The 14,119-nt window shown below is 31.9% G+C and overlaps 1 protein-coding gene across 1 annotated transcript; it reads left to right on the top strand.

Moving 5' to 3' along the window:
- Positions 1–4,785: 4,785 nt before the first annotated feature.
- LOC115977439 (serine carboxypeptidase-like 3) lies at positions 4,786–10,518 on the top strand. The gene is made up of 14 exons (XM_031099282.1): positions 4,786–5,038; positions 5,392–5,537; positions 6,995–7,071; positions 7,182–7,304; positions 7,683–7,785; positions 7,897–7,934; positions 8,149–8,250; positions 8,379–8,465; positions 8,745–8,897; positions 8,986–9,057; positions 9,185–9,303; positions 9,481–9,594; positions 9,715–9,769; positions 10,164–10,518. Exons 1-14 carry the CDS (start codon positions 4,863–4,865, stop codon positions 10,245–10,247), a joined length of 1,449 nt encoding a protein of 482 aa, XP_030955142.1. The 5' UTR covers positions 4,786–4,862; the 3' UTR covers positions 10,248–10,518.
- The last annotated feature ends 3,601 nt before the right edge of the window (positions 10,519–14,119 follow it).

Here is a 14,119-nt window from a genome sequence, read left to right as displayed (position 1 = left end):
CTAATATGTTTCCTCTTTGTTCTTTTTTGTTTTTCCCAGGGGAACACTATAGAAGATCAAATTCTACCTATGCTTTGTCTCTTTGTGTTTTGAGGTTTTAATTTAATTTAGGATTTCATCCCGAACCTGTTCTCTTTATTTATTTGTTAGTAGGAGTGAAATTGTGGTTTTTGGGTCCAGTTTAGCACTTTGGTTTACTAATTTGTGTTTTTTTAATTCAAAACTTCTGAATAAGGTTTTAAATATATTTTGGGTTCTATTTGTTGTTATCCATATAATTGTAGACAAACTATGAGTCTTCCATGTTTGAAAGACTTAATCTTCATCAAAATATATGAACACTAACAAAAATATTTTTAATTTTGCATTTCGTAGGATTTAGTTTTCTGTATTTTGGTTGGTTGGTTTTGATTTAATTTATTGGGTATCAAACCTGTGAAGAATTTTGGAGAGCAAGCTTGATCAGCTTTGTGGAGGCTCTTTGTGTTCTAAACCTGCTTGTATGTTAGTAAGAGCAAAGTAGATGGTGAGGTCTTGGGTTCAAGATCCAGCCAATGTATGTGTATCTTACTTATAAAAAAAATGTAGGTTAGCTCAGTCTTTAGGCTTATCATAGCAATTTCTGTTGTAATTTTGTACAATATCAGCTCTGTTCCATTTCAATTCCTTTTATACATTGTATAGTTTCTTCTTATAGTGTTATAGTTTTTTCAATGATATGATTGTGATTTAAAATGGTATGGAGAGCTGCAAAGATATGTTTGATCTAAATTCCAAAAGGAGCAGCCAGGAGCAGCTATGCTAATTGTTACTCCCTATAAGATGCATTTAGATTTTATTTATTTTGCCACTTCCCTTATTGTTATATCACTGAATTATCCTCTAGACTTATTATATTTGTAAATGCTCTTGATGAATTTTTTTCATATTAGGGAAGTTATTAATTATCTCTAATTTGTTTTAATTGGAACTCTTACAATACAAATATGTAAGTACATATATGTAATTGCAGGTACAGAGCTACAGCCATGCTTAGCATGCCATCAACCTCATTGAAATTTATGTTGCATAAAGGATATAAGAAAGTTGTGTTGTTTTCACCTTGCAATGGCAAAGACAAGATTTAGCAAAATAAGTACAGCATCCAAAGTTTTATTCAGCAAAAATACAATCAGGATGAGATTTTGATTGGTTTCTCATGTCAGGTAATTCTCCCAATTCTTTTCAAATTTGTTTTCCTAAATTATATCCGTTTGTCTCTCTATTTGTTTGTAAACTCCACCATTGAATCTTTGTACATCCCTATTTTTTCCTCTCTTTTTTCCATATGGATTTTTCTTTTATTTCGTTTGGTTCCCTATTGCTTGATTATTTTTCATGTTTTTTTTTTTTGTTTGATGGGTTTCCTTTGGTTTTGGAGGATTGCAAGGAACACAACCTAGAAGGTTTTAATTCTTCTACTATTCCGTTTTGTTCCTTTTTCTACTATTAAAAAAAAACAGAACAAAGTTCTCCATTGTTCTATGGTTCATCATTTTAAGTTGTACTATGTTTTTTTTTTTTTAATTTAATTTTTTTAATGAAAAAGTTGTACTATGTTGATAAAACAAAGTTTAGAAATTTAGTACTTTTATTGTTAATTGCTTCTTCGCTGAGATGTAATTGTTCTCAACTCTATAGGATTCTCTTCTTTTTTCTTTTTTTTTTCTTTTTTGGTTATGGTTTTTTTCCCTAGCCTGTGTTTATATTAAACATGTTGATGAAAGGGTGATTATTTACATTTAAAGCTTTTTTTTTAATGAGAATCACAAAGACATCTAAAACTGAAAAAGAAAGTTTAAACTCCTAGAGTTTAATTTATAGATTGCTTAAGTTGAACTTTATGCCCTAAGACTTTGGGGTTACACATCAATTTTTTCATCTTTGTTGAAAATCTGAGTTTGATCATATTTTGTTCCTGAACCTATTACTGTTTTAGAATCCAAATTTTGGATTGGAATCATGCTTTTCTATATTACTTGCAATTAATTTTTTAACTCAAATTTGTAGTTGGATTGTCATATCTTTTGCCTCACAGAATGTTAAATGTTGTAGGTGGTTTCTTTTACCCAAATTTGTGTTGTGGACTTTTATTATTGCCCATAATCCATCCTATGATCCTTGCTTGACATTTGAGGTTAGAAGAAAAGGAGAGAGTCCCCCTTTTTAATTTTTTTTTTTATTCCATAGCTATTTTCAACCAGACAAGACTTGGTTTTTGGGCATTAATTGTAAGGCCATGAAAGTTCTTAAATTGAAGGATTTACATTGGCAACTGCTTATTCTTAACTTAAATTTGTTAAGATTCTCATCCCTTTTTTAGTCAATTTGTATTTTCCTTATATTTTCCCCCATTTTGCTCTTGCTTTAACATTCTGTACTATTATGGGTTAAAAAAAAATTATAATATGCTTTGAGCCATAATATGCTTTGAGCCAATTATTATAAAAATTATCCCGTGCATCGCACGGATTAGCGACTAGTAATAACTAATAAGTATTGGAATGCAATATTTTTCATAAATACTGACTTGATTTATTATGATTAGTACATAAAAAGATGAGGTTAACGGTAATCAATCCTTATGCAAATGATGTAACTATAATTATCAACAATTGTAAAAAATATTGCGTTCCTAAATTAAAATTTATCAATTTTATAAAATTATGCACATGAGAACGTCCTCACTTCCCCCACATAATGTGTTACTAGGCCATTTGACAATGACTAGCAAAATCCTTTGACTATGTTGAGATTTGAGACATGTTGCAATAAGCCAATAGCTATATACCAACCTATATAAATTCCACAACTTACCAACCTCGTGAGTTAATTCAATTACTAGCCATTTTCTTCTCATTGTTGATTATTGACATCACATCCAATTATCAAATTTGTTTTATTCTATGTAAATGCAAAATTTTATTGCAGAAGTTAAAATTGCCAGCAACTTTTGTGAAAAAGTGCAAATGACATTATTCTTGATCAAACGTAATGAAAGTGTATAGCAAACTTAAAACTCTGCTCATTGTGGTTCCAAACTCAGGTTTAACTTTCATCTCTCTTATTTTTAAGACCAACTTACGTCTAATTTTTATCTTTATAGATTTGCTAAACTATGCAATAATTACATTTTAAGGTCATGTTAATGAGGTGCTCTTTGAGCATTTGTTAATAAATCAATTTAAGAAAGTTTTTACAAAAATTTTATATAAGGAAAATATATAAAACTGTCAAAAAAATTAATTTCTTTTTTTTTTCTTTCCCAATAAAATTCTTTCTAAAAATATTTCCTAAACCAATATCCTTAAAGTATTCATTAACATTTTACCACATTTTAATCATTTTATGCAAATAGGTATCACCGTTTCACTAATTTTGGATGCTATCCCCTCAAAATATATATATATATATATATATATATATATATTAATATGGATGCTAATTAACAAATTATGATAAATTTCTATATTCTTAAAATTTTGAAAAGAATAGATATTTTAAAACTAATTATATTATTCATTCATAGCTAGTTAGTTCTACGGTTTAGCAAACACAACTTTTAAAATTATGGTTGACTTTGCTAGTAAAGTAAAAGAGGCAAAGTTTTGAATATGGACAAAGTTTAGTTATAAAATTAGTTGTAGATTAAGGTTATAAACTTATTCAATATCTTTTTATTGGAAGTGAATTTTGAGAAATCCACCATTAAATTACATTTTTTTTTTTAATATCCTCCATACTTGCAAAATTTAAAAAAAAATAAAAATTTAAAGATCAATAGTTATGTAATCAATAAATTGTTTAAATTGTAAGTTTTTGTAGTTTAAAATTATGCATAATATATAAGCTTATAGATCATATAGTAAATAATATCTGATTGACACAAAATTTGGCATGTGTAACAAGAGCATGTAGAACATGCAATTCAACGGTTAGATTTTCAAAATATGTAGTAACGTTTATTTTATTAAGTAAAGTTGTAGCATTAGGCTATATCAAATTTTGTAGCTAAGTTTTATCTTTTAAATATTCACAATTAATAGTTTATTAAATAATTTTGGGGAAGGATTTTCTGCAAACTCTATTGCAGGACTTGCTGAAAACAGAGTTAGGTGGCAAGCCATAAGAGTGACCCCTGTTAGTGTTTTTTTTATATGAGCCAAACAACAACAAAATATTTTTGGAGTATTTTTAGGAACGAAATTAGACATTAAAAAACAAGTACTAATTTTTCAAAAAATATTTCTATCGAAAAATATTTTACATTGAAACAAATGCATCCTTAATTTTCATGTCACCATATTTGTCAAACGACATATTGTCCATGGAGTTCGGACCAAAGAAAAAAGAAGTGCTTATTATTGTCACTTTATCCAATATGTTTTTATGCAATGTTCTTGGAGATCTTATGCATGTCTGGTCAAAACAGTAATAGTCAATTGAAAAAACAAAAAATTAAAATCTTCATATATACATATTTTGAACTGAAATGCAATCTTCATATGAAGCAACGAAATACAGAGAACCATATTCTAAGATATATTGTTGGAGTTCACCAAAAAAAAGTATATATTGGTTGATTTTACCACGTGCCCGTACCTAATTTTAATTCTTTTTGTGTATGATCCATCGGATGTATAGGTCCATAACTAACCTTCTTAAAATTGGACTGGAGGGTCCTAACTCCCTTGCTAGTCTCTGTACTTCAAAATAAACATTGTCCACTTTATCTAGTTATTTAAGGTAACATGGTATTGAAGTGAACAATATTACAGCAAAAGTGACTTCTAGTTCACTTGGTGTGTCAATTTCTTCCAGTAATGGCACCACAAAAGGCTAATATTGCAAGAAATTTGTTCCAATGCAGTGGCTTTGTTAGCTCAATGTGCTTGATTGTTCTTGTTCTATTGGTTTTCCCATGCATTGTTGCCTCACAGACCATTGTCAAAGAGCTACCTGGTTTTGATGGTGAACTTCCTTTCTCACTTGAAACTGGGTAAGTAATTTCAACTTCATTTTTTCCCCCTCAAAATATATGTGAGCAATGCTGCAACTATGCTTCATTGCCCTCAAAGGCAAAACAAACTGAGGAAATAGTATGCATTTCTATAGCAAGATGCCTCATAGAATCTTCAGTCCCAATGTGTTTGTTTTACACTTTCACTGTATGCTCCACCAATCACTGTCTGTCACATACGTTTGTTTTTCTTTGAAAAATATCCGAATTGATAAAACCATATACGTGTACTTTTAGACACATAACTTACTTAATTGTGTTTATTTTTCTTTATCTTGTAATGAATGATGCAAACAACAATGGTGACGGGGATTTGTTTTTGTGTGTATCAGATACATTGGTGTAGGTGACTCGAACCACTCGCAACTATTTTACTATTTTGTAGAGTCTCAGAGGAACCCTTCAGAAGACCCTCTTATGATTTGGCTCACCGGTGGCCCTGGCTGTTCTGTTCTCTCTGCATTCTTTTATGAAAGCGGTATCTTTCTTTCTTTCTTTCTTTATGTTCTCAATCTCATTTCTTTTCGGTGGATGCTAGAAATTGTTCTTACTATACTTTCTAACCAAAATTCCAGTAGGACCTACGGTTGAGTGTGTTTGGTCAATTATTTAGTTACTCTAGAGCGTTGAAAATGCAGTAAGAACAGGAATATTAGTTCCATTTTAAATAAATCTGTTTTTTCTGGGTGAAAATAGATTCCACATGTTGTGAAAGTCCTTTTTTCCGCATAACAATGTTGACATCACTTGTGTTTATATATATATATATATATATATATATATTCACTCGATAAAAGTACTTTTATTTTTATTTTTTTGGACCTATTCGGTATCTGACTCTATTGTTCAACTCATGGTAAGGTTTAAAATCTCAAGATTTTCAACCCTCCAAGGTATTAATTGGAATTAAAAATTGTTAGTTAAAATTTCTTACATTTTAAATGGGGAGTAGAATTGAGATAGAGATAACTCAAAATCTCTAATTTTGAAATCATGATAATTTACCAATTGTTTCAAAAGTTTAAGTTATTAGAAAATAATGAACTTAACATTTAATTATAATTCTAACTGAAAGACTATAATTGTGTCATATCAAGAATTCCACATTTTATACACACTAGGTGTAAAATGTGAACCTTCTTAAAATTTGTAGACACTTAAAGTGTGAAACAATAATTTTCTAAAAAGAAATATAAATAAAATACATAACTTTTTTTTTTTTTGGTCATAAAATTATATGATAAAAACCTAAACTTAAAAATAAAATAAAATTAAATTTAAAAAAAAAAAAAAGCCCTTTTTGGTCACTAAACTAGAATTAGAATGTGTCGGGTTCGGTTGAACTGGAGTTTGGGTTGTGTAGTTTACCCATAAAGGCCCAAACCTACAATTGTACAAGGTTCATATTCATTTTCAACGCCAGGCCTCCAAGCCCAGTAGTTTCTTGGGCTCAAGTTTTACAAGCCTCTAGTGTCTGAAGGTGTGGGCTGGAGCCTAAACTATCTGTGAGGCTTAACAGTTAGGTTCGGGGATCAGAACTCAGTTCCCATTTTAGTAAAAATGTACAAGGGATAGAAATTTAAAAATGAGCACGATTGATTTTTTTTTTTTTTTTTAAGTAGATAGAATGGAGAAGAGATTTTGAGTTTTGATATCATGACAAAATTATCCGTGAATTTCAGTGACTTCAATTAGTAAAGTTTATTGTTGTCATATAAGAGATCTGAGTTTTTAATCTCGCCTAAACCAAAAATCATTTAGTGTCTTGACCTGATAATAAAAAATAATCATTATAGAACGAACACCATAAGTTAAAATTCTATCATATCTATCAGCTACATCAAAAGCTTAAACTATTAAAAAAAAATTGTGAATTTAGTCATTTAACTCCTATTTTAACATAAATAACTTGGATATCTTTTCAAAATTTTGTAGGTCCATTGGCTTTCACTTATGTAGATTACAACGGGAGCTTGCCATCACTTCATTTCAATCCATATACATGGACACAGGTACCCAAATCTCACATAGTGACTAGAATCTTGTTGTGAATTTTATGGTTGCTTAATTAGTAAAATATTATCTAGCCATATGACTTGAGAAGATAAAATTATTTTTGCAGGGCCTTAACATAATATATGTAGACGCACCAGTGGGCACTGGATTTTCTTATTCAACAACCCAAGAAGGTTACTATATAGATGACTATGAAGCTGTGTCACAAATTTACCAGTTTCTAAGTAAGGTATGATAAATAGAGAAATCACTTTGGTGTTTTAGTAAAACAACTAACAAAACGTTATAGTCTGTAAACACCAGTGATGGGTTACTGCACTGCATCAAGTACTTTCAACTTTCAATTATAGGTTGAGTAACATATACTACATGTTAGATAACAGAAAAAATACTCTATTCTCTTTTTTCATTTTTTAAAAAAAGATAAGAAAATCAACTAATGCAAAGATGCACATATTGGTTGAAATTGAAAACAAAAATATGTTTCCATTTTCATTGAGAAAAAAGAAGTCTAATTTGAAAACATATGCAGAAAGAAAACAAACCAAAATTAAATAAGTGCCAACTATATATTTTAAGAATTGTTTGCTTTTAAATTGATTTGCAGTGGTTGCTAGCACACCCTCAATATTTTGAGAATATGCTTTACGTTGGTGGAGATTCATATTCAGGCATACCTCTTCCTATGATAGTTCAAGAGATATTTAATGGTAAAGTATATTCTTGATGTTCGGTACTTCAAAATGAGGCTTGCCTCTTTTCTTTGTGTGTGTATGTGTGTGTGTGAAACTCAAGTAGGCTTAAGCTTGGTTTTGATGCAGGTAACCAAGCTGGAACATATCCGTTTATGAATCTGAGGGTATAATTTCTTATTCAAGAACTTCAACTTAATTTGTCCAATGAGCTTGAATTACTCTGTCAGCATTTTTTTTTTTTTTTTTAATAAAAGGATAATAATGCCTAATGATCTACTTAGTATTTGAGGGAGCAAAGGAAGATGAAATTTTCTAATCTTGATGTCATGTGTTTTCAATTTGTATTCAAATTAAAGATATTCAATCAAAATTTATCAGGGATATGTGCTTGGGAACCCAAAGACAGATGATTTTCTTGATGATAATTCAAGAATCCCATTTGCTCACCGGTTGACATTAATATCAGATGAACTCTTTGAGGTATGCCATGTCTCATCTTGCTGCAGTTTTCTGTTCATTCTACTGCACATCCCTAAGCTAACATATACATCATCTTTTAATTTGTATTAAATCATTCTAAATCAAAGTAATGCTTCATGCCTTTGTAGTCTGCCAAAGAAAGCTGCAATGGCGACTATGTGAATGTAAATGAGAACAATACACAATGTGTATCAGATATTCAAGAAATTGATGAGGTTAGAGGGTCTACCACTTCCTTTTCCTGATATGTTTAGATATATCCTTTCCTTCTTGTTATTAAGCTATGTGCCTGTTTGGTAACACAATTTCAAACTACACTTTTTCAAAGTACAGTATTTTAAAACTTCGCTTTTGTTAAGTACAGTTTTTTCAAATAACCCTATTTTCAAAAAGCTTAAGTGAGCTATACCAATCAAGCATATAAGCATTTAAATATATCATTACTGTTATTAAGTTGTGTAAGCATTTAACCATTTTGGAGTTTGCTATTACAGTTGCTTCTTCAAATAAACCTCATGCAAGTTCTGGAACCTAACTGTCAAACTGCATCTCCAAGATCAGGTAAGGAATACCTTAACAGAAGATATCTCGAAGAGGACATCGATGAGAGTCTTCTTGTTCAAACAAATCCCGCATATTGGTGTCGGGTAAGCCTTTTCTCTTTTTGTTTATGTGTGAGGGTTTTGTTTTAATAAGATAGATGAGTAATAATTAAGTGATGTGCTACCTTTTCAGGAATATAATTATGTGCTCGCTGGTGTATGGGCTAATGATAAGTCTGTTCGAGCAGCCCTTAATGTTAGAAATGTATGTATATCCTACTAATAATCACATAATGATACAAAGTTTATTATGCCAACCATGAACATCTAAACATGACCCCAAAATTTGATCAAATTAAAATTAATAAAAAGAATTTAATGATTTCAAACAGGGAACCATTGGTGTTTGGAAAAGGTGCAACAGCAGCATAGCTTACACAAAGACTGTCTCAAGTACTGTTGATTATCATCGTAATCTTAGTAACACAAACCTTCGAGCTCTTATATACAGGTCAGAATTTATAGCATAATAGAGCATTGGTGAACATCATGTATTTTGAATTGTTTTCTCACAAATCAATATAAATCCAAAAATTTCTTCTAAGTTCTAATACAACACAGTTGAAATTAATCTTTTAGTTAAATAAGCTGTTCATTAAATGTAAGTGTGTAACTTTTTTTGCTACAGTGGTGATCATGACTTATCTGTCACACACCTTGGTACTCAATATTGGATCAGTTTACTGAATCTAACCCAATATGAAATTTGGCGAACGTGGTATGTGGATGGTCAAGTTGCTGGGTAGGTTAACTCTTTTAATTTCTTGCAATTTGTTCTTCTTTTTCGTCCCTCAGAATTGCTTCAACCAAAGCTTAGAGTTCCATGACTCGTTGACTGATATATTATATATGTTTTCTGCAGATACACACAAAAGTTTACAAATGATGACTTTGTCCTGACATATACGACTGTGCTGGTAGGAAAGATCATTTCATTTCATTTAATATTCGTATATAAAGTTTTTTTTTAAAATTTATAATATATTACATAACCAGAGTACCACTACAAAGGAGCCTAATCTTTTTAGTAGTAGTCTGGGGTTATAAGAACTAAAACTCTACCACAAAACCAATGTGAGATAAACAACCCTTTCTTTTTTTGAGGAATTTCATTTAATATTCTAGTTCTTCACAATTGCTGACATACCTATTTTGATTGGTGCATAATAAAAATGGTGTCAATTACAGACCCAGATGAAAATAGTGCTACTCCAATCACAATAGACCATGCCAATAGTTGTGAAAGAATGTTGTGTGCTTAGCATTACTCTAATATTAAAGGAAATTCACTAACTCTTGTGGTTCTCACAGGGTGCGGGTCATGTTGCCCCTGAATACAGGGCTAAGGAATGCTATGCCATGATGGATAGGTGGCTCGCTTATTTCCCTCTCTGAGCAACTATTGCCACTTGAAATTTATTCACAGTTGTAACAGGGGTTTCTTGAGCATAATTTTGTTAGTATTGTGTTGTATGTCATTGAGGCGAAAATACTGAAAATTCGTAACTTGAAAAAACCCCACATCAGATAAAATAATTCAAGAACCAAGGTTAGTTTTGCCATCGGTTTTTAGAAATGGTGCATTGAAACCAGTTTTCTTATTCTGCTCCTAGACCACTCTATACTACAGATAAATAAGATATTGGTTGAGTGGATTTACCGTTGAGAACCCTGTTCCATGTTCACTTTTAAATGAAAGGGCCAAATGATTTTTCTAACCAAATTTTATTTTCTTTTTTTATAATCTTTCTAACCATCATCTTAATTGAACAGTTTCGATAATATTCTTCGTCATTAAAAAAAAGGGCTAAAGAAATTAAGAATACATGTGCAATATTTAAATATCTGGTCAAGTTCTAGATGAAAAATATTGTGAGAAGGAAGAAGGCAATATTTAACTTGATTCGACAGCGTGTCTACATTCATAGAGAAGAGCACTCAATAGCTCATTTTCTTTTCTTCACTTCACCATTTTTTTCATAGTTCCAATTCTTTTTAGGTATCTTTGTAATATACAATAATGACTAGAAAAATGAGAGATGTCTTATAGATTTGATGTTAGAGATTAGAAATCTGATTTTATTAAAGAACTGGGAGATTTCAAAGTTTTGATTTTAACTAGTCAACAAAATTAATAAGAAAATATTTGATATATTTGTTGGTGAGACTCGGATACTATTTTGGTATCTCATTACTCCCCCTCAGGTTGGAACATGATAGGCCAAAAACAAATTGATCCCTTGTGATAAATTAACTAATTAATTTAGCCAAGTGAATTAATCAAGTTAATTAACATGCAAATGCGTGGTAACACAAACAAATCATCAATAAACTAATTATGCAACAGAAAATAAATGACACGGTGATTTGTTTATAAATGGGGAAAACCTAACGGCAAAAATTAGAAATCTAATTTTATTAAAGAACTGAGAGATTTCAAAGTTTTGATTTTAACTAGTCAACAAAATTAATAAGGAAATATTTGATATATTTGTTGGTGAGACTCGGATACTATTTTGGTATCCCATTACTCCCCCTCAGGTTGGAACATGATAGGCCAAAAACAAATTGATCCCTTGTGATAAATTAACTAATTAATTTAGCCAAGTGAATTAATCAAGTTAATTAACATGCAAACGCGTGGTAACACAAACAAATCATCAATAAACTAATTATGCAACAAAAAATAAATGACACAGTGATTTGTTTATGAATGGGGAAAACCTAACGGCAAAAACCCCCACTGGGTGATCTTCAGGTCACCACTCTCGAAGTTCCACTATTATCACAACAAGCGGTTACAAGTAAAGGAATCTCGGTACCTTATACCAACCTACAATTGAACCCTTACCCCAATACCCAATTGAACTTGTTTTGTAGTGACAATTTTCTTTTTTGATGCACGACTCCCAAGTACATGACTAACCAATGCGCGAATCCCAATATGCAACTTCAATCACTAACTAAAGAAAATTGTTGGCTGCAAAGTTCTTCAGTTCATCCCAACGATGAAGATCAAGAAGATGCTTTGATGTGAACCCCATCAAGAATAACGAGACCCAACAACGAAATGGAACCCAAGATCGTTCTATGAACAGATTCAAATGGAAGACCTCGACCCGTTGTTGATGAATGCCACGGGAATTCCCGATAAGTTCGAGTAGTTCTTCAAATAACCAAAGAGAATAAATCTCACAAATTTTATCAATAATATCTGAAAAACGTTTACAGACTTAGATGACTATTTAAGGGCTCCTTAAAACTTGACAGACAAGAAAATATATTCTAAAATAACTCCTAATTGATACCTAACCATATTAGGAATGAAGTTTGACCTAAAAAGCATTAAATGCACCTAAAAACAAGGAAATAAATCACCTAAACCTAAAATAACGTTTTTTACATAGACCCAAAATATTTCATGCCAATTCTTAGTCTTGACTGGATCTTTCTAGAAATTGAATCAAGGTGACGATTTTTTGTTGCTCATGTGGATCATGCTCAATGGGCCTCCACGAGTTTGCTTGAGCCCATAACTCTTGGATGAGTCCGTTGAGTACATCCTTGAACTTCTTTGCTCGTGCTCTTGTAACCGGCCCAATTGGTACTTGAACGAGATCCTTCGAAGCGGTGCCTTGATCTCCATCATGCTTGGTCACAAAACCCTACGATGCACATACACTGCAACTTCTTCACAAGAATGATGAACTAGGGCAAAACTTTATCTCTAATTACAAATTGCTTGAACAAACTTTGCTCAACACTTGTGCAACTTGTATACACTTTGACGGCCTTTAAAATAGTCCTTTTATATGTCTGAGGTTAGAAGAAAAGAAAACTCAAACACATAATCACGGATTAGAGTCAAAACAGAACTAGAATTCTGTTTTTCATAAAGCTCGACAAATAGCTGTCTGTCGAGATGCTATCGAGAAGTTGTCGAGCCACGGGGCTGGAACAGTTTCTTAAGCTCGATGGATAGCTAGTTGTCGAGTTTTAATGAATAACACTTCTTCAGCTTGAATCTTGGACAGACTTGCATATCTTCAACACTTGATCTTGAAACACAGTTTCTTGAAGTATTAAACACATCCTAAATCTACCCAAATACAAGTAAAGTGCATTTTGTCAAAAGATAAGCCAATAACATAAAATAGTGACATATGTTCTTAACAAGTGAATCACATATATCCTAACAATCTCCCCCTTTAGCAATCCGTGACAAAACTACAATAAACAAATGAACATATGAAAGAAGTCATAAATCACTCAACTCATATTCACTTGTTGAATACAATAAAATCTATCATAACACAAACTCTTGAAAAATTTTGCAAGAAGAGAGTTTATAGCAAGTAGACTTTGACAACCTGTATTTCTGAAACACTTTTAAACAAAACTCATCAAAGCATCTTTGTGTGAAACATAAATAATAGATTGCATACACGTAATAAGAAGCATGTGCATAAAGAGAGAAAAGAAACAACACATGTAAGGGTAGGTGAAAGAAACCTACATCAACATATATAAAGAAGATAAGTACAATGTATGTCAAAATGGTCACAAGACCTATGTATAAGAACAAGTGTATCTAAAATAGAGAAAAGAAAAAGATACATGTAATCCTCACTACATCCCTCAAATATCAACACTCCCCCTAACAGAATGTCCTATACTAACTCTCCCCCTAAGAATGACTACTCTTATATCCAAAACTACTCCCATTTTTTGTCACGAGTGACAAAGGGTAAGAGTGCCAAGTAAACACCTTATCGATAGAGCTAGCATCTCCATTATCATCATTTGAAGCATCATCGTCATCACCATCATCATCATCATCATCCTCAGACTCAGAAGCTACTGGAGGAGGTGGTGGAAGAGAAGCCTCAAGAGCATAACCAACTATGGTCGCCTGTTGCCGTGCAATATGACCGACACGAACGTTCACCTGATACAACTCTGTAGAGAATGTATCAAGACGAGCATCCATGCACTGCAGCTGTGCCATGATGTCTCCTAGAGTCACATCACCCGAAGAATAAGAGGGAGCGGATGTGGATGGAGCAGAACGAGATGGAGCAGAATGGGAGGGAGAAGCTGCTGAATCCGACTGCCGAGACCGAAACTGCGCCTCGCTACGTTTAACCATAGCGTAGTCTATGGCACACATGACAGGAAAATGGTCGGAAGAAGGAAAAGGAACAGAAAAATGGCATAGAATCCATGTGATAGCCGAAGGGAAAAATGAGCTTATCATGGGTAGTCGT

This window comes from Quercus lobata, chromosome 2 (assembly GCF_001633185.2).
Source record: "Quercus lobata isolate SW786 chromosome 2, ValleyOak3.0 Primary Assembly, whole genome shotgun sequence".
In the NCBI taxonomy this organism is placed as follows: Eukaryota; Viridiplantae; Streptophyta; class Magnoliopsida; order Fagales; family Fagaceae; genus Quercus; species Quercus lobata.
Note: the sequence above shows the minus strand (reverse complement) of the source record. Positions and strands in the feature narration are given on the sequence as shown.